This window comes from Vipera berus (assembly GCF_964194415.1).
Source record: "Vipera berus genome assembly, chromosome: 5".
Lineage (NCBI taxonomy): Eukaryota > Metazoa > Chordata > Lepidosauria > Squamata > Viperidae > Vipera > Vipera berus.
In genome coordinates, this window is record NC_138207.1 from 61020690 (window position 1) to 61042407 (window position 21718).

The 21718-nt window shown below is 37.4% G+C and overlaps 2 protein-coding genes across 3 annotated transcripts in view; one reads left to right on the forward strand and one right to left on the reverse strand.

Moving 5' to 3' along the window:
• HTRA1 (HtrA serine peptidase 1) overlaps positions 1-10828 on the forward strand; it is a 42889-nt gene extending 32061 nt beyond the window's left edge. The window contains exons 6-9 of the mRNA XM_081329864.1: positions 233-347; positions 1833-1890; positions 7534-7629; positions 10601-10828. Coding sequence (XP_081185990.1) covers positions 233-347; positions 1833-1890; positions 7534-7629; positions 10601-10769 — 438 coding nt within the window. The 3' untranslated portion in view covers positions 10770-10828. The remainder of the gene's footprint in view (positions 1-232; positions 348-1832; positions 1891-7533; positions 7630-10600) is intronic.
• LOC308669247 (scavenger receptor cysteine-rich domain-containing protein DMBT1-like) overlaps positions 9740-21718 on the reverse strand; it is a gene marked incomplete at its 3' end in the record, with an annotated part of 267088 nt that continues 255109 nt past the window's right edge. Inside the window, exons 4-9 of one of the 2 annotated variants that reach the window (XM_081329866.1) lie at positions 21151-21168; positions 19587-19604; positions 16052-16363; positions 14372-14401; positions 13065-13094; positions 9740-10607 (exon numbers count right to left, since the gene is read on the reverse strand). In XM_081329866.1, coding sequence (XP_081185992.1) covers positions 10597-10607; positions 13065-13094; positions 14372-14401; positions 16052-16363; positions 19587-19604; positions 21151-21168 — 419 coding nt within the window. Of the gene's footprint in view, positions 10608-13026; positions 13095-14371; positions 14402-16051; positions 16364-19586; positions 19605-21150; positions 21169-21718 lie in introns of those variants that run through there. The other variant, XM_081329865.1, reaches the window with a different exon arrangement.

Sequence of the window (21718 nt, forward strand, 5' to 3'; positions counted from 1 at the left end):
CAACATCTTTCTGCAAGTTGTCAGGAAAAAGATTAAGGATATTGTCATCCAGTTACACCCAAATTGGAGATAAAGCTAGATTTTATTTTGAAAGCAATATTCAGTTTCTAATTGAAAATCATAGATGCTGTATGACGAATCATAGACAAGAATACTAGTTCAATTTACAGAATAGGAATTGGAGGCTTTGTTTGAAGAGTTTATGCTTAATTAACTATTCACATTACTACAGGATGGGGAAGTGATTGGTATTAATACTCTGAAGGTCACTGCTGGAATCTCCTTTGCAATACCATCAGACAAAATTAAAAAATTCCTTACTGAATCACATGACCGGCAATCTAAAGGTATTGTACTGTGTTATGCAATAGGAAAAACAAAGGTAGAGGTCAGTGGGCTTGAATTTTGAAAGATCAGCTTCTAAACTCTGTCCACTTAATAAGCCAGTAAGAAACCATATCATCTCTTCCTTATCAGTGCGTTTTTTATTGAACTATTTATGTGAAGTAGCATTAAGATATAACATTACTGTTTATTAGATGTACCCATTAATATCATGGCTGCATTTTATAGCCTATAATTGCTTTGATCGCTGTCACATAATGCTTTTTACTGTAGTAAGTTAGAGATAGAGTAGGCTAAATTACCAGCCCTAGTTATATCCTGACCACATGCAAGAGTGATCAGTTTTGATACATTTTGTTATGTTATAAATACCAATGAAGTTTAGAATTGTTTGCTTGTTTACTTAATGGTACTTATATACCCCAAGCATGGTCATTCTATTCTATGCAAACTGGATGTGTTTTATCTGAAGATGACTTTGAAAGTCACCATACCATTGCCTGCTTCCCATCGGGGCACCTGAAATGCAGTAATAATATAATGAAAATAAAGTGCCTATAAAAGAAACACAGAATGAGTAGATAGTGGATGTAAGGAAAGAGAATATGAAATCTACTTGGAACAGAGTAAAGGGAATTATATTACAGACTGCCTCAATTACATTTGAAAAATTATACATTGTGCAAAGATGAAATAAAAAGAGGCTGGGGATGAGGAAAAATGCATGTAATGTTTACTGCAAAAATAAGGACAAGAAAGCACAATATATTATTGTATAATGTGTACACACAGATAGTCCTTGACTTACAAACACAATTGGGACCAGAATTTCTGTTGCTAAGCAAGGTGGTTGTTAAGTCACACTCAGTTTTATGACCTTTTTATTTTTGCCACGGTTAAGTAACTCACTGCAATTGTTAATCACACAATCTAACGAATCCAGCTTCCCCCATCGACTTTGTCAGAAGCCAGCTGGGAAGTTTACAGATAGACATGAGTCCAGGAAAGTTGCAACCATCATGAATAGATGCTGGTTGCCAAGCACCCAAAGTTTGATCACATGACGATGGGGATGTGATAAGTCGCCTCTCTCAGTGTAGTTGTAACTTCAAATGGTTACTAAGCAAATGGTTGTAAATTGAGAACTACCTGCAAGGTGACACAATCAAGGTGATACAATAAATTTCCTGACAGTTAGAACAATTAACCAGTGGAACGACTTGGCTCCAAATGTTGTGGGGGCTCCAGCTCTGGAGATTTTTAAGAAGAGATCGGCCAACCTTTTGTCTGAAATGGTATAGGGTTTCCTGCGTGAGCAGGGTGTTGGACTAGAAGACCTCTAAGGTCCCTTCCAGTTCTGTTATTCTGTTAAGTCTGTCAGATCATTGTCAAATCTCCATCTGTAGTATGTTAATTTTTTTTTTTGATGTGTTAGATGAGGGGAGAATAATACAAATTAATGTTTTTTTCCCTTCTTTTTGAAACAGGAAAAGCTGTAACTAAGAAAAAATACATTGGCATCCGGATGATGTCTCTCACTCAGGGGTAGGTTTAAAAACTTCCGCAGTTTTCTCTGAATAGTGGCTGTTTATTCATTCTTTGAGCATGTGGATTCTATGTACCAAAATATTAGTGACCTCCCAGGGTTGGTTAATTTGCTTTAAAACTAAATAGCAAGCTCACTGGGGAAGCAACTATAGGGAGAGAAATATTTTACTACTTCTAAAACTGCTATTTTAGGGTTTTTTTAAAAAATGCAATAGCATTTAAGAACGGGCAATAGGTTTTCTCCCTTTCTGAGTGCATTCCAATCTTCTGATTTCTCTTGATCTTTCACTACCTCATCTTTATCTTCTTCGATGCTGTCTGACTAAAATGAAGGTTAGCACAAGGATCCAGACCTTTTTCTTAGAATCCAAGAAAAGAGTGAGGCATATAATAACGTGCAGAACGTTCATAAACATGGAAGCTCTTAATTCTTTAAATACTGGCTAATATCCAAAGTAAATTTAAGTTTTAATTGACTGAAACTGCCTATGCAATCACCTTTTTGGACATTAGAAATTAGATGAGCATTGAACATTAAAGTAGGTTATTTCACTTAAAATGGTTTATCACATGATTTTGGTGAATTAAGGAATAGCAACAAAATACTGTATTTAACATGTGTAGTTTAATAAGCAGTTAGAAAAAATTAAGAAAAAACTGTAGAATAAGCTGCTTGGGAGACAGTGGCAATATAATACTTGATTTATTTATGTTTTCTCTGCACCAAAGAGATTGATGAAATAGCCATAACAATCATATTCAAACAAAGATTTTTTTTATTCAACTCAACAATAGAAAAATAAAAAAGGAAGTCAACTTCCCAAAATATATTTGTAACTGAGAAATAAACAAAATGCAGCCATTTCGTATCACGTAGGGGTGTCATAGGTAGAGATGAATCAAGGATCAAAATAGTTCGTAATTGATAAAGTTCATAATATTTCAACAGGGTACCTTGAAAAGTGGTCCCTCCCATCTGCTTTTTAAAAATCATCTTTTACAGAAGCAGTATATCCAAGCTGCAAAAATTCAGACTACCGCTAGGTGGCACCAAAGAGATATTGAAAGCGCTAACTCTTAGACCTATTTCATTATTGAAACCAGATTGTTTACCCAACCATCACAGTGGCACTGACAAATGATGATGTGAAGGAGGAGCCATAAATGCCATTGCTTGCTTGTTCATACCTGGCAAGCAAACAAGTATTAATATAAAAAAAATGGGATGACTGTTGTGAGAATCTGAATATATTGAAGCTCTTGCGTTTCAAATCATAAAGCCTGCACTGGATAAAACAAACCTTATTTAAATATTTCTCATGAGCATTTTAGAAATCTTTCTGAATGGAAGCAGTTATTCCAAGGATGCAATTATAAGGGAATCTGGATATGAATGCTTCTTCCATTCAGGATCTCAACCATATGTGTTCTTTACTTTTTATTTTCTGTTTTTTGCTTATTTATTATCATGATGCTGTTTCATGAACCTGTAAATGTTAGGTGAGCAATAGAGTTTGGGGATGGGGGAGTAGTCCATTAAGAGATACTGCTTGGCTATGGGAATTGGCTTTCAGCATATAAGAACTAGCCTGGTGGTAAAAGGATTGGGATCTTATTCCTTCCCCACCACTAGAGTGGTTGATCCAGCTCTGTGCCATTAGCTCAAGGACGGTGTCTGAGAGGTGAAACAGGGAATTTGGTGGTCCCAATGAGGTGAGAGACAAGTGGGTGAAGCCAAAAGTTCCTTTGCATTCTTATGCAAGGAGCTTATAGTAGATCAGGGGTCTTCAAACTTGACCCTTTTATGACTTGTGGACTTCAGGCATGCTGGCTGAGGAATTCTGGGAGTTGAAGTCCACAAGTCATAAAAGAGCCAGGTTTGAAGACCCCTGAAGTAGATCATAGGAGTAATAGATCAGACATTCAGCCCCTGATCATCAGCGGAGACCGGGTGGAGCGGGTGGCCATCTTTAGGTTTCTGGGTGTTACCATAAAGGAGGACGTGACCTGGAGTGCTCATGTTATATAGCATTGGTTAAGAAGGCCCAGCAGAGATGATATTTCTTGAGACTTCTCAGGGAACAACAGCTGAATAAAAAACTGCTGGTGACCTTCTACTGCTGCTCCATAGAGAACATTCTAACCTATTGCATTTGTGTGTGGTTTGCCAACTGCACAGTAGCAGATAGGAAAGCATTCCAGAGGGTCATTACCATCGCCCAGAGGATTATTGGCTGCCCTCTCTTCTCCCCACCCCCCAGACAAACTGTACAGTTCCTTCTGTCTTAGGAAAACTCAAAACTTTCTTAAAGACTCATCTCATCCCAGACATTCTTTTTTTGAACTATTACCATCTGGCAGATGGTACAGGATAATAAAAACAAAGGCAAATAGGCTGAAAAATAGTTTTTATCCCAGAGCTGTAACCATATTAAATACTACTGTATAGTGCAATATTAGGGGTGGCACAATAGAAAGTGAAGGATGTGTGTATATAATGTATGTTTTTACTTATTTGTGTGTAGTGTGCACTGTGGACAGCACTTAATTTCATTGTGAGATACACAATGACAGCAAAGCCTATTCTATTCTATTCTATTCTATTCTATTCTATTCTATTCTATTCTATTTGGATGCTTATGGTTGTAAAAGAGAATGGGGAAGGTAGGTTGTAAAGGAAATCTGCTCCAATAATGGGCTTGGGTTGGTTGAGCAATAGATGATTTCCCAGTTCTTAAAGCAGTGGGAAGGCAGGTTGACCTCAGCAGGAGAATAAAAATAGTTATACTCTTGATGTTTTAGAGAGTCAGATGACTTTGAGAAAAACAGGCAACAATCATTGAAAAATGAAACATTTCTTGTCCTGGGAAACAAGACACTCAGGCAGGCTCTTCCTTGATTCATTGGGATATAAGACAGGGGAGTTAAAGTACAATCAGGCTTACAAGATTGTTATTGTAGTCTGTCTTAATAAATTATAGTTGTAGTCTTCCTGTGGGGTCTTAATCCTGATGTTGTATATCTCAAAGGGCTAACAGTTGTGTTGATGGTAAGGAGGGAAGGATTCAGACTTCCAACCTAATTGTCAGATCTTGGGGCTAAATGGTCTGATTGCAGGCACTCCTGAACTCAGAATCCTGATGCTTAATGCCAGGCCTATTTGTAACATCTTTTTTTATCCATAATTCATCTACTACACAAGGTAGTAGATCTGACTCATACAGATCTATCTACTGCACAAGGCAGTAGATCTGACATACATCACCAAACCTTGTCTGGCCTTGTTAGAAATCTACCTAGGCATCTTTCAGGTCCTTTTTCCCCCCGATTTTGTTTATTTGTGTATCAAGCAAACATTAAGTCAATAGCGGTTTACTGTACATCACATTGCGAGGAGGAAATAAGGTTGTCCCGTTACATATAAGAAAGCAACCACAAAGAAAGGAAAAATCATTGCATATAACAAGTAACAAAATTCAATTAATAGCTCATTTTGACATCCAATTGTACCATTGACTCCAAGACAAATAGTAATCTGTGTCCCCTCATCCCCTTAACATCATAGTAAGCCGATCTGATTCCGCACAGTTCAATATTTTCTGAATTACTATTTGGTTGGGTGGGCTAACATCCATCTTCCAATATTGGGCCCACGCCAATCTTGCAGCAGTGGTTATATGTAACAACAGGTACCACGTAGTTCTGTTTATATTTTGTGGTCTTATCCCCAATAAAAATACCTCAGGACACAATTGTATATGGTATCCCAACAGTTCACTTAGCCATTTCTCAATATTCTTCCAGAAATTCATAGCCTCTCAACAGGTCCACCATTGGTGGAAATATGTGCCTTCTTTGACACCACATTTCCAACAGGTTGGGGATGTTCCCGGAAACATTTTGGCGAGCCTGGCTGGCGATAAATGCCAACAATATGCCATTTTATATATATTCTCTTTATATGCTATTGACCATGTTAACTTAATGTTCTTAACCCAAATTTCGCTCCACCTCTCAATATCTATTGAGCAACCTAAATCTCTCACCCAGGCATGGATCAAGGCCTTCACACCCTCCTCAGCTACTTCCATAGCCATACAAAATTTATAACACTTAGATAAGATCTTATCATCCACTTCCAACAAAATCCTATCCAGGGTATGGATCTCTCGACAAATTCCAGGCCTCTGCCTGTCCTTCGTGTATTTACTACTAATTTGCAGATAGGTCCACCAATCTAAATTTAACCCCTGTTCCTGAAGTGATAACTTTGTTTTCAAGTTCCCATTTAAATCTAATAACTCTTTATAAGTCAACTTTTTCTCAAAATTGTACAAAGTCGGATAGATCACAGCTTCCAGGGGTGAGGTCCAAGGTGGCACTTTATTATATTTTCCTAATTCCGGCCCAGATCTCAATCAAAACTCCACGTAAATAGTGTTTAGTAAAGTATTCTGGGGGTCTACCTCTTTCCCACCATAGGTGGGCGTGCCACCCCTGCTGGAGATCATGGCCTTCAATTACCAACAAATGTTTACATGCCAATATGACCCATTCACGAATCCATACCAGGATCACCGAATTATAATATTTTTGCCAATTTGGAACCCCGAATCCACCTTGTTCTTTTGGTTTCTGCATCATTTTTAATCTAATTCGGGGTTTCTTGCCCTGCCAAATAAATCTACTGGTACTCCTATCCAAATTCCTAAAAAAGGTTTTATCTAATCTAACCGGGGCTGTCTGAAAAAGGAATACCAAACTAGGCAAGACTTTTCAGGTCCTTTATCAACCTCAGGGCCAGGGCCACTGAGGCTGGTGGTGGCTCTGAATAAAGGACATCTTACCTTGGTCAAGAATCCAACAGTATTTCAAAGATAGTTGGGTTTGAGTGCTTATATGTTGGACTGGGGCAGAGAAATTTGGGATCTTATTGGCGTAGTGATTCTCCTGATGTATGGCAGGATGCCATCCTTGAATCCAGAAGCTGGTCTTTGGGAGGGATTTAGGACAATTTGGCACAGCCAACTCACCACAGGACAATTCAACATTGTATTAATTATTTCATTCAGTTACTTTTATTATTTTTGACCATGTTTTCACTGAAATTATTGTAACTCTTGCATTTCTGGATAGACTTTATTTGTTTTATTATTACTGGCCACAGTTCCATTGAAACTAATTTAACTTTTGAATTTTGAATTGGCCTGAAGCAACTTGTCCTGTTGTGAGTTGATTCTGGAAAGTTATCCCACAGCAAGTTGTCCATAGCAACTTGTCCATTCTGTTCTGGGACCTCTTGGGGGTATATTTGTTGAAAACCCTGGTTGATGTATTTCTGAGTTCTTTTACATTATGCTGCAAAAACAAAACAAAATTGCTTAGTGTGACTCAGCAATAAACTTCTATGCAAAATATTGTTCCATACTGTGAGCAAAAGATATTTTTATTTCATGGACAACAAGTGAAAGATTCCTGTCTCTTATTTTGTTTATGCCTTAATAGTTTTAATGTTTCAGACGCTAAATGACTTAATTATTTTTGATGCATATAAACATAGCTGTTCCTTTTATAAATCTTTTGATCATATTATTATGTTCTTACTAAATAATCAATTGGTATTTGATGTGTTTTCTCTAGTAAAGCTAAAGAACTTAGGGAACGCTATGAAGATTTCCCCGATGTGAATTCTGGAGCCTATATTATTGAAGTAATTCCAGACACACCAGCTGAGATGTAAGTTAAAGAATTCTTGTTTTGATCCTAACCTTGTAAGGAAAAGCACCTTGATCAGAAAAACCAATAAATATGGAATTAATATGAACAGAATCTTCTGTGAGATATTTGAGAAAACCTGCTAGATCTCCAATGCTATGATTAAAAAGTGGTTGCCATTTTTTTCCATTTTTCATTAGACATCTGATTCTGCAAACCAATGAGCCAATTCTAGCTGCTCTTATTATTGCAAAAATGTTTCAGTGGTAGGACTTAAAAGCAGCTGAAGTCCATCATTGTGTGTAAAACTTGGCTTCTATTGGCACTGTTTTAGCTCTGTTGTCAGGTCACGTGTTATATATGCTTACCCACTTAGTCCTTGTGCCATGCCTAGAGAGATTAGAATAAAATGCAAAAAAAGTTAAATGTTGATAAAAAGCAATTCTATAATACTTTTTGTGTAGCACTGTCAAGTGTTTAAAGTGTTATACATGCGTTATCTTGAACATAACATCATCTTTGTAGTACAGATGTGGTAGGAAAGGAAAGAAGGCAGAATGAATGAGTGACTTGTATAAAATCTAGCTCACAGAGGTCTTAGATCTTAGCTGTACCTCGTATCTATTAGCCATTAGTCTGCATCTGTTGATGTTCAGAATTTATCAGGATATTGTTGAACAAGAATCACATCACTCAGCAAGAAACAATACTATTTAAGGCTTCTATAAATGGTAAGAGTTAGATAGTACTGTGTGATTTGTGAAATACAAGTCAAGAGTAACCAGAACCTGAGGCACTGAATTTTATTACTTTAATTCAGTTCTGGACTGTCTCACTCCAGAATGATTCTGGGCAGCACCAGAGTTACAACTGTAAATTGCAGCTTGAATAAATCAGAACTGGAAGGTGTATGTGGGGTATGTAGTTGTCATATGTCACAATAAAGCATATTACTATTCAGGTAATCTCTGTGCTTATTTCTTCAAAGGCTTAATTCTTCAAAGAGAAGTGATCATTTCTTCTTTATAGTCCTCACCCCTTCAGACATAGCTTGAAAGTATTATCACAATTTACCCTAGAAACATTTAATATTTAATGAATGTGCACTCCTTATTAAGCTAATGTTTCTGGAGCTGTCATACCTAGAGCAAGGATGAAGTTTCTTCATTTCATACTAATGATCTCCCTGAGCACTGTAAATGGTAGGCTGTCAAGAAATTAATAATTCCTGAAAAATGCTTCTTTCTTTTGAAAGAACTGCTTGTGTAAGGTATTTTTCTTTGCATGAGCAAATCTTGTGAAAGCTTTGTGGCTACATAAAATAGCTGTGCTTGGGGGTTGATTCATGTCTCCGCCTGTTAAATGGGTTTGTCTTTCCATAACGCATAGCTGGAGTTTGTCTACAAGACAGGACAAGATGATGTGGGGAAAGAATGCTGAACTCTTCTCATTAGCTTCAGTGCCACCAATGTGAACATAGTCAAGCTTGATGGATGGATTTACTCTTGCTCTAGAGGTCTAACTTTAATTTTTCAGTCAGAAGAAAAGTTTGTAAAAGAAGGCCTTGAAGATTGCACCCGTTAGATATCATGTAAGGCAGACATGTCAAACACAAGGCCCGGGGGCCGGATGCGGCCCGCGAAGTGGTTTCATGTGGCCCCCGAAGCCATCCTGGAAACAGTAAGGGAACGGCCCCCACTGCCTTGGCCCTGGCCCAGAGACCCTCCTTCTGCCAGAGACCCTCAGATCTGTCCCACTCCTGCCCAGACCCCCAAAGGCACCCTTGATGTGAATGATGTAGAGCTGGCCATGCCCACCCAGTAGGCCATATGCACTCTAGCCATGCCCACCCAGTAGGCCACGCCCACCCATGCCACACCCACCCGGCCCCTTGAGGGCAACCACAGTGCTGATGCTGCCCTCAATGAAATTGAGTTTGACACCCCTGATGTAAGGTTTATTTCAAGGAAATGCTTAAAATATTCTTTAAAAAGGAAATTGGATCTCTTTTATTTCTTAAAAATGATCACCGAAGTACTAATTCCTTCTCTGTTTTAAAAATTAGATAAATTAAATAACAACTAGACAAGGGTATAGAACAATTATTTTAATTTTAAATCAATGTCGTTTCTACGCCAACATCTGCTTATTTTCCCATTACATATTTATGTGGCTTTTATGCTGCCTTTCAACAATTGACCTCAAGAAGGTTAATAGCAGAAATTAAAAATAAACATAACTATTTTTAAAACTGTCCTTAGAATCATATAGAGATGAAATCAATATTAGCTCTGAAGGAAAAGCATTTCACAATTTGGAATTGATAAAAGATCTTTCCAGTGTGCCTGAGAAAGTGGACCTTTATAAATAGGCCCAGTTTCAAATTTAATTTTTAATCTATCTCGTATATAAAATGATAAGATTGTGTATTAGTTAATAGCTGCATTTTGTACCAGTTGGCTCTCCCTGGATTCTGTTACAGGAATCTAAAAGTATATAACAAAATCTCTCCTGTTGTTTGTAAATCCTGTGCAGAAACCAGTTATGGACAGGATTTGTTACTGTCTTGTACTTATGTAGTGAGAACTGAATCAACAAGGCAATAAAGATGCTATAGGAGGCATAGAAGGAAACAATAAGGTGAAAATAGCATCCTATATATACTGCATGTAGTACATACAAATTAAAGTGTAGTTACAGTATTACATCAGTGCTTTCTTTACTCTGGGCAAAACTTTACAATGAGAATTATGTAATCATGGATTTTTTATCAAGGGATGCATTTTCATACTCGTTTTGTTTAATGTCACTGGAAAATTCCTTTCTTTTCCCAAAGTAAACATTACAGAGTAGGATACAGTGTTCCATACTATATTTGCCAAATAGTAGTTACTTGGATTGAATTATGATTCTGGTATCTTGAAGTATCTTGATATAGAAAGCAGTTGGGAGTCTCTTATTAGGCTAATATTTTTTCTCTCGTTTATTTCAGAGGAGGCCTGAAAGAAAATGATGTGATTATAAGCATTAATGGACAACCAATAATCTCTGCCAATGATGTCAGTGACATTATCAAAAAGGACAGTACACTCAGTATGGTAGTACGCAGGGGGAATGAGGACATTATTCTAGCAGTTATTCCTGATGAAATTGACCATTAAATAGAGACATGAGCTGGATTTCATGCTACAAGAAGGCACTGGACTGTTTATATTATCTCTGTGCTGGTACAGAAAACAGTAGATTTTGACCAACTATCCAACTATGTTTAGTGATATTATATTGCTGAATAAAGTAATTTTCCAATAGATAAAAGGTTGAGGATGATACTTCAGCTATTCTTACAGTGTGCTTTTTATTCTTTGTGGAGTCCTTGGTGCTCTCTGAGCTACAATTCAAAAGAGAGAATAAAAAAGCTAAAAGAGACTAACACATCTTCTCCATCAGCTACACCCAGATAAGCAGGGATTAACATCAGAAAACCAATCAAGCAGAAAATAATATCCTAACTAAGGAACTACCAAGGAGAAAACTTCACCTCCGCTCACACAAGCTGTTGTATATAAACAAAGAGCAAAGTCCAAGGCACTGGCTCTGATGAAGTCATCTAGTCATGTAAGAAACGTCTGCAAACAAACATCCAAGCTAGAGATCACCAAGGACTACACAGTTCAACCTGAGCTCCATATGTTATTTTTTATATATATTTTACTGGCTATTCCAGCTGTTACTACCACATTAGTGTTCATACGTTCTAATCTACAAGCTGAACCATCTGTAAAACATTACATTGCAGTATTCCATTTTGATTTTTCCTGAAGATACAACTGTTAACAATTTGAAAATATTTGAAATAAATGACTTGTACACATGCAAGTCTAGAACCTATGCTGATTTTCTTTTTCTTTTTTTTTAAAAAAAACTACTGCAATTTCATTAATGCACTTTCATTTATATAATATGTTATTCCTGACAAAAAATTATTCCATTTTTTTCCAGACAAAGGGTATTTTGAAGCTGGAATACAGACCATTGATTTTACTATATACTATGTAATGCACATGCTTATTCTATTAAGCCAATGCTTTTATTCACAATTTTCACATAAAGGAGCACATTACTGGCCCTTGGTAGTTCCATCCAGGATGTACTATTGTGGATATAAGAAATATAATGGTCTACCCTTTTTTCTGTCGTTATTGTACAGGATGTTCTCTAATTGAGTTGACTTTTACATAATATCAAAGGCCACTGATTTGCTTCATTAGCAGCCTAACCTTAATAGATCAGTGTGAAGTCAGCTATTCATGTGCTTCCTCAGTCAATGCATAATAACATAATCTTCCAAAGTCAATGTACTGAAATTGGAGAATTGCACAGCTTACATTGACAATTCTTCATACCACTAATCTACAATTTTATAGAAAGACAATTACATCCCAATAATCATTAAGTACTATGATTGTGCAAATATATGAAAACTTTCTGAGAGAAAACCAGGAATTACTAGTCTGTAGCTGAAGTTGATTAACTGATTGCAAAGAATTCTGCAGTGGAATATTTAATCAGTCAATACAAAATGACTAAATTACTAAATTATTTGAGCTTGCTAATGAAAACATTTTTGCAGGACTTTCCTAAAAAATTTTCCCTCAAATCTTGATAGTTCCTGCTAAAAGCATTCTCTTTATTATCATTTCCAGCTGAGTTCATGGCATATAATTTATTTGGGTGCAAAAGGCTCTGTGCCTAGGACCTACAAAATTGTTGGGGCATACAAAGACATTGTTAATAAAAAACAAAAATATGAAAAATAACAAGTCAAAACCCATACTGTATGTCCCATCAATAAACATAAAAATTTAATAAAAATGAAAAAATGTATCTTAAGAGATTGTTTCTCCTTATTTACCATTTATTTCTTGTGACTTTCTGAAAAAATATAGATCCATGGAATATCTTTATAACTGAGGATCTGGACTATTCCTACAATAGGAACCCACAAGATGAGTGTGTTTAGGCCCAGCAGGGTCTTAATATAGCCCTGGCTGGATTTGTATCTTTTCCCAAGAAACATGCAATAATCTAGGGAATGCTGTTTAACATCTGCAAAATTTAGAAATGTACTTGGGAAATATCTAAGGCAAACACATCTGGAATATAGATGTACTATAAAAGTTTAGAATTCCTAAAACAAAATCTAGAAGTTGATGGACAAGACTGGCTAAGGAGTTAGGATGAGGAACTGTGAAAAAAATGGGAGAAGTCTCTAACTCTGTGTGTCAACCTTGGCAACTTTCAGATATGTGAACTTCAAGAATTTCCCAACCCTAAAGGTAATTCCAAATTTGTGTAAATTTTGCCTCCCTGAATTTGGTCATTAAAAATGTTTAGTAATCAGATTTAGCCTTAATATTATTATATATTATTGATATTCCAATTAATTGGAAGCTTACCTGCGAAACTAGTTTCGGTTGATCCAAAACCTGTAAATGGAGATAAATTGAGTGTTAAGAAATAACAAGTATATCATTAAAAAGGCACAACAAAGAAAGTTCTTCCTGCGTCAACCCAGAAAGCTCAGATTGCCCAAGGATCTGATGATACAGTTTTATAGACAAATTATTCAGTTTGTCATTTGTACCTCTATAACAGTCTGGTTTGGCACAGCAACCAAACAGCACAGGTACAGAATTCAATGGATAGTTAGGACTGTAGAGGAAGCAATTGCAACCAGCCTGTCTTCCAATAAGGATCTACAGATACTGCTCAAATCAGAAAGAGGGCTAAGAAAATATCTACAGACATCTCAGATCCTGCACATAACAGTTTCAACTTCTTCCGTCAGGACACTGCTATAAGCCATTGCATGCCAAAACAGCTAGACACAAAGATAGTTTTTTCCCCTATGCCAGGGGTAGGCAACCTCGGCTCTTTTATGACTCATGGACTTCAACTCCCAGAATTCCTGAGTCAGCATAGCATAGCATAGCATAGCATAGCATAGCATAGCTGACTCAGGAATTCTGGGAGTTGAAGTCCATGAGTCATAAAAGAGCCGAGGTTGCCTACCCCTGCCCTAAGCCATCACTTTGCTGAATACCTAATTCCCACAGCACTGTCTTAGGACTAAAGATATTTACCCATGTAGTAGGCTGCATTGCTATTGTCATCTTCTCATCTTTCTCATCTCATCTTTCCTTCTACCTTCTCCTATTGGTATCTTATGATTTATCATGTTGTTTGTATCTTATGATTAATGATTGTAACTATGATTTATGATCTATGACCTTTGTTGTTTGTATGTACCCTGAGAGCTTATGTATCAGAGACAAATTCTTTGTGTGTCCAATCACACTTGGCCAATAAAGAATTCTATACAATTTTAAATCATCGCCATCTTTCAAAGAACTGCAGGACTGTAGATAATGCCCTGCTGAGAAGGGATTATGGCTCTCTGAGAAATTCTTGAACTTTTTTGGACACATTTGAAAGCTGTCAAGGTTGTGACACACAGTCTAAATCTTACAAATGTGCCTATGGCAAGGAAGCAGCATTTTCTCTGCTTACAAAGCTTAAACCATCCAGAGCCCCATATCCTTGTGACCTGAACCTAAGGCTGAAGGGCTTATGCCCTATTGGTAATTTCAACTGTGTGCAAATGTTACTTCACCTGAGTTTGTTCATTACAAAATGCTCAGTAATCAGACTGAATATTATTATATATTAATTTCAACAATATTACAATTAACTGTAAACTTACCTGGCATGCCAGTTGGTTTCAATCCAGAATCTGTCAATGGAGATAAATTGAGTGTTCATAAAAGACATGAATATACAAGTTTAAATCATCATATTATTATCATCATCACCACCATTATCATCACCCTCACCATCATCTTTAAAGCAACTGCAAGGCCCTCCTAAGAAAGGACCATAGGTCTGTGGTTGAGAAATGCTTCACATCAGAAACTTTCTGATGCACCCCTTAACTGATTTAAGTTAAAGATGAGAAAGCAGGTGATCAGTGTAAAACTTTTGCTTGAGTCTCTAGAAAATCCCTGCCAGTCATAATTTATGATGGTGGGATAGATAAACAACTGATCTGACTTGTTGCAGCTCTCTATATTAGAAATTATCTTTTTTACAGGATCAGTCCTGCATTCCCTGTAGGGAGCAAGACTCTTATCTCCCTAAAAATCCCTGTGAAAGAAACGAACCCAACCCTTTATTTCAATATTTTAAACCTCCCATGAATATGAAAAATATGCTTCAGCTAAGATTTGGGGCATGGATTTCTTGGAATAAAGAAAGGAAATTATCAAGAAAATAGCTCCAATCCAACTAAAATCAGGCGTGATTGAGAGTAATGATGCATACCTTAGTCATAACAATTTGTGGTTGCAATAATTTTAATGAAATTTAGTCATTGCTTAGTTGGCTAAGACTTATGTGGTTTAGGTTTTTTAAAAAAAGCCTGGTTAGTTTTTTAGAAGAATCAAAATTCTAGCCTCAATTGATTTAACAGCAAAGCAAACATGCCTAGGAAGTATTACTTTTATTCAAGGCAACATGATGGTTGCAGCCAAGGAGAGTTTTCTGAGATCTCAGTCAAAAAGTGTTGTTCAAACTGTTACCACATATATTTATTTATTTATTTATTTATTTATTTATTTATTTATTTATTTATTTATTTATTTATTTATTTTATTACATTTATATACCGCCCTTTCCCGAAGGACTCAGGGCGGTTTACAGGGTGATTAAAAAACCAAGATACAAAAGTTAAAAACAAATTAAAAAAATAGCTGCTCTTGGGACTTAATGTTCAAAACCTGAAAATTGACATTAATTTGAGAAAGATCTGCTGGCAGGAATGTCTATCATGCTCACACTGTAATTCCACTGATTCCATGTGTTTTGTTCCAAACAATTTCCGTAAAGCAAAAAGCTACAAAGAAATCTGTGGATTAGATAGTTGCATGAAGGACATTTACTTTGAACAAAACCCTTTTTCTGATCCATCTCTAGAAAACCCTGATAAGATATTAACAGAATCTCATTGCCAATGAATCAAAGATCAATTTTAAACAAAGAGCAATCAGAATTTTTGATGGAGAAAACAAACGCTGAATTGCAGCTGTATATATGCGCCAAAGAAAGGAGAGCTACTAGTAATTCATGATGCTTTGCTTAAAATTAAATCACATTTTAAAAGTTACCGAAAAAGAGAGTTTATTTCAGAAGTTATTTTTTAAACTTTTAGCATCCACCACTTAGTAAATGAAAGTTTGAATTAGTTTCAAGAAGATGCACGATGATCAGCTATACGCTGTGAATAATTTATAATAATAAATGTATAAATTACAAAATCTACTGAAGGAGAAGAGATGATGTGCAAAATATTTCTGACGATTTTTAAAAAGCAGAAGAAACTACCTACCTGAGCATATAACAGCAGCATCTTTGTAATTTCCACATGTAGCAGGACGATAGTCATATGGGCACGACAATATATCATATTCCAACCCATCGCAATTTACTTTAGTCATCAAAGGCCCAGTCTCCCCTTTACCAAAGGAGCCATCGCTCAAGGCAGCAAGAGCATGGCCACAGTACAGTTGTTTGCAGACAACCTGAGCATCTTTCATGTCCCAATCTTCACCACAAACCACACTTCTCCAGCTGGCAAAATAAGTGACTTCAACACGACCAGCACATCGGTTTGGACCACCCACCAGCTCCACCATCAACACTTCATTGGGGGTGGGGGTGGGGAGAAAAAAAAGGCAAAAATGATTGCTATCAGCACAGCTGATTATAGATTCATTTTCAAAATTAAGTATAAAACCACAACCCACCAAAAAAAGAGGGGAAGGATGGTAGCCGCAGTATCTGTTTTTGGTCAGTACAGGTAGTCCTCGATTTATGACCACAATTTACCCCAAAATTTCTGTTGCTAAGTGAGACAGTTATTAAGTGAATTTTGCCTCCTTTTAAGACCTTCCTTGCCACAGTTGTTAAGTGACCCACTGTGGTTGTTAAGAACACGGTTGATGAATAAATCTGGCTCCCTCGTTGACTTTACTTGTCAGAAGGTCATAAATTGGCATCAGATGCCAAGTGTCTGAATTTTGATCATGTGGCCAGGGAGAGGCTGCAACAGTTGTAAGTGTGAAAAACAGTCACAAGTCACTTTTTAAAGTGTCGTAACTTCAATCTGTCACTAAATGAACTATTGTAAGTCAAGGACTACCTGTGGTAAGGATGGGTATAATCATTTTTTGGGGGGGAAAGAGAATGTCAGTGTCATTTGCAAATTTTCTTAAAAAAAGTTGAAAATAGAAAATAAGTTGCAACCTTTTCAACAGGTTACTGTATTATGTGAAGTCTGGAAAAGATCAGTTATGGGCAGGGAGAGGCAATGTGAAAAGATGTCAGGAGAACAGGCAAACTGGGTAGAATCTGGTGGAAGACTAGAGAAACCGCATGGAGAGGCTGGAAGAGAAGCAGCCAGAGATGAGGAAATGCCCAACAAGGTGGGCTGGGCAGATGCAAATAAAAAGGAGGAATGGTGCTAATAAAGGAGAATATTTGTAGCTCAGGGTTGGCATGAGAGGTCCTTGGTGCTCTCTGAGCTTGCTTTGTTTTCTTGCAGACATTTCATTACCCAAACTAGGTGTCAGAATCCATTGATATCACATTCATAAATGTATGGTTAAAATACTGTGCCTACTGGGATTCTGCCATACTGGTAGAAGGAGGGGGGGATTGTTTATTCAGTCTATCTGTAGCTGCTTTCAAAGAACCTTTGATCTGGGGGAACAAAGGGGGGGAAGTGATCTGTCTGTTGGGGCTGTAGGAAGAAGGCAATCAACAAAGGAATGCACGAAGTTTCTTTCTTCCCACGGAAGGACCTGACAACCAAATTGATGGGATCCTAACCAAATGGAGTTTTGAGGGGAGTGGGTTGAACCGGGAATGCTTATATAGATTTGAAATGTGACTCAAGACCAGATCCTGTCTCATATCTCCACAACCAATCTTATTCTTAGTAAATTTTTTCCTTTTGGACAACTCGGCTCCAAGAGTCCTTATTTCCTAGGATGTGAATTGGGGTGGGTCCTGACACTAGGTAACATAATTTATTTTTTTATTTATTTATTAATTTAATTTATATACCGCCCTTCTCTCAAGAGACTCAGGGCGGTTAACAGGGCAATACATAAAAACAGATACAAAAAAATTAAAATTATTAAAAACATGATTAAACAGTGCCCATAATAATACAAATTTAAAATTAAAATCATAGTAACAATCCCACCCCGTCCCATCAGGCCAGGCCCGCTTCCTTAAAGAGATGGGTTTTAAGGTCGCGCCGGAAGGAGCGGAGATCGGGCGCCATCCGGAGCTCTACCGGAAGATGGTTCCATAAATCCGGTGCACCCACAGAGAACGCTCTCCCCCTGGGGGTCACCAGTCGGCATTCTTTGACTGGCGGCACCCTGAGGAGGCCCTCTCTGTGGGAGCGTACTGGGCGGAGGGAAGATGACGCCGGCTGCAGGTGCTCCCCAAGGTATTCTGGACCCATGCCATGGAGGGCTTTGTAGGTCATTACCAACACCTTGAACCTCACCCGGAAGACAACTGGCAACCAATGCAGCTCGCGGAGCAAAGGTGTAGCACGGGAGTATTGGGAGACCCCCGATACAACTCTCGCGGCTGCATTCTGTACCAGTTGGAGCCTCCGAGTGGTCTTCAAGGGTAGCCCCATGTAGAGAGCGTTGCAGTACTGATGATGTTATCTAGTTTGGGTAATAAAATATCTGCAGGAAAACAAGCAAGCTCAGAGAGCACCAAGGACAGTGGTGGGATTCAGCCTGTTCGCACCACTTTTTGTTGCCCAGGCCCAGAATGGACTTCCGGAAGTGGCATCCACGCAGAGAACCGGTTGTTCACATATTTGAATCCCACCACTGACCAAGGATCCTTCAAAAAGGAATGGGGCAGAAATAGAGTAGCAGGCAAAGGAAAAGAGGCTAGGTCAGCTGGGAGGGGGGAGGAAAAGAAGACAAGAAGAGAGTATACATGCTCTAGCTCAGAACTGAACTGTTGAGTCCTTGGTGCTCATCCAAGCTCAGAGAGCATCAAAGATTCCAAAGTGAAGACTAGAAAGTCTCAAGGACTGGAGGATTTGTCTGGTTCTCACAGGCATTAAGGCATATGTGATCCACAGGCAGGGCTTTTTTTGTCATAGAACGCTCAGAACGGAGTTCCGGCACCTTTTTTGGATGGAACCTTGTAGGGTAAGCAAGGCGGGTTGTATGACATGTGTGAGTTCTGGCACCTTTTTCTTTTACAAAAAAAGCACTGTCCACAGGTATTGCATTTTGTACTGCTTAATACAGTTTTATGTTTCTAACACGAAACTAATATTTAATAATAACTCTTTAAAAACTCTTGCCTGTCATGCATGCTACTTTAAAGAGATATATAGTTTAATAGGGCTGAGTTATTGTTCTCCCAGCTGCTTTTAAGAAATAGTAGCAGGTTTTGTCAAGTTATAAATCCATAGCACCATATTCTTTAGAACAGGCATGTCAAACTGCTGGCCCATGGGCCGGATACATCATACTGAAACCGTGCCCACCGCATTGCCGGCAATGGCAAAAAAAGTCACGATATGTCGTGACACGTCACGTGACGTTGTGAGTTTGACACCCCTGCTTTAGAGAAGAGAGAATCACAATAATTAGAAAAAAAAGTAACATTACAGGAAGAGGTCACAAGTAGCTTACTTCCAATCTTTATCTAAATGAATTAACTGAACTAAAATGTTAGTTGCATTCAGAGGTTTTCATTTGCTGAGCTTTGTACATTCAGAGTTTACTGAAAGTTTTAAAGAAACTCATTCCATGCAAAATATTTTAAAAGCTAGTAGGTTTTGTTTAAAAGAAAAAACCTAAGCACAGACTTACCATCACCTTCAGTTCCAGCTGGAAGATATAATAAAATATGATTATTAACATCTGTAATCTATTTACATCTACATCTATAGATAACACACACACACACACAAATAAAACAATTTCCCTCTTCACCTCACTAAAGTTCAACATCTTCAGATATTGTCAGGTAATCAAATATTTAACAACATCACATGATTGAGGTTATGCAATGTTCAGTAAAAAAAAAACTAAAACAGCTGGAGAATTGCAAGAGTAAAAGGTGTTGCAAATACTGATTTTTTTAGAATTTTATTTAAATTCCGGGTCTTAGTTTTCTATAATTATATTGATCTAAATAGGACCTTTTCCTGCTGAATCACAGCATCTGCTGCTGGGTGAAATTCATCTTTGTTTATATAAAAAATAGATTTTGTTTCAGAAGTTGAAAGTAACAGAATAACAGAGTTGGGAAAGAACTTAGAGATTTTATAATCCAAACCCCCCCTCCCTGCTCAGTCAGGAAACCCTATACCACTTCAGACAAATTATTGTCTCATCTTTTCTTAAAAACCTCTAGTGTTGAAGCATACACAACTTCTGGAGGCAAATTATTCTATTGATTAATTGTTCTAACTGTCAGGAAATTTCTCCTTAGTTCTAGGTTGCTTCTCTCTTTGATCAGTTTCCATCCGTTGCTTCTTGTTCTGCCTTCAGCTGACCCCTCTTCTTTGGCAGCCCCTTAGATGTTGGAACATTGCTATTGTATCATCTCTAGTCCCTCGTTTTATTAAACTAGACATACCCAATTCCTGCAACTGTTCCTTCTGGCATATTGGCTATTCCTGCCAGCTTGGTGTCATCTGCAAATTTGACGAGTTCTCTTTCTATCCCCTCATCTAAATCGTTAAAGAAATACAGGGCCTAAGACAGAGCCTTGGGGTCCCCCACTGCATACTTCACCCCATGTAGAAGCAGTTCCATTAAGGACTACATGCTGAGTATGATTAATCAGCCACTTGCAAATCCATTTGGTAGTGATGCTGCCTAACCCACATTTTTCTATCTTAGCCAGTTTTGTCTGGCATATTCATTTTTGGCAAACCCATGCTGGGTTTGTCATTAGACTTCTAAAAGTGGCATTTTTATTTCATGTTTGCTTGCCTTCTTCATTTGGTTCTGAGCAATACACTTTGACTTTTGAAAGTAGAGCAGTCTTATCTGAATACACAATTTCAGAATTTTGAATTAACCATCTCCATAGTAATATCTACTAATGGTTCTATTCATAATCTTCCCTAAGAACTATGATTATAAAATTTATGGTGGTCTTATTTCCATTGAACATGCAAAATCATGAGCATTCAAAAGTTGATACCAAACTCCACACTGTGAATCATTAATACTATTATTATGAAGACATTTAAAGTAAAAAATATTCCCAAAGTAGCCCTTTGCAACCTATTTCCCACTAATTGTGATGAAATCCCCCAAAAATTGGAAGATACCAGCTTTGACAAGATGCTCCATAGTTTGGTACATTATTATTATGCAAGAACATAGACAAATATTCATAAACATGAAAGAGAAGACTTACCTGGTTTATACTTTTCACCTGTAAGAAAATCATTTTCAAACAGTTAAAGCACTAATAATTAATTAATCATTACCATATGGATGTTATTTTTGTTTGCAGCATTTTAAACTTGTTTATTTTAAGATCTTTGTTTAAGATACTATTTAGCACAGATAGTAAACTGAACTGACAGAAAGAAGACAAATAAGAAAAAAAAATACAAGTGATTCTTGATTAATAACTGCCTTGTTCAGTGACCACTTGAATTCTCATGGCACTGGTCCTCAAATGTATGGCTATCACAACATCCCTGCAGTCACATGATGACAATATGGGTGGTTCTCAATTGGCATGCATTTACAATGGTTGCAGTGTCCCACAATCACATGACTGACATTTGTGACTTTCACAGTCAGCTTCTGACAAGAAAAATCAATGGGGAAGCTTACAGTAAGTTTCAAGTCATAATTACAAGATGTTGTACTTAACAACCACAGATGATTTTCTTAATTACTGAAGCAGAGCTGACATTATAAGCTGGCACAGTCATGTAATGTTTCATTCAGTGACCGCATTGTTTAGAATCAGA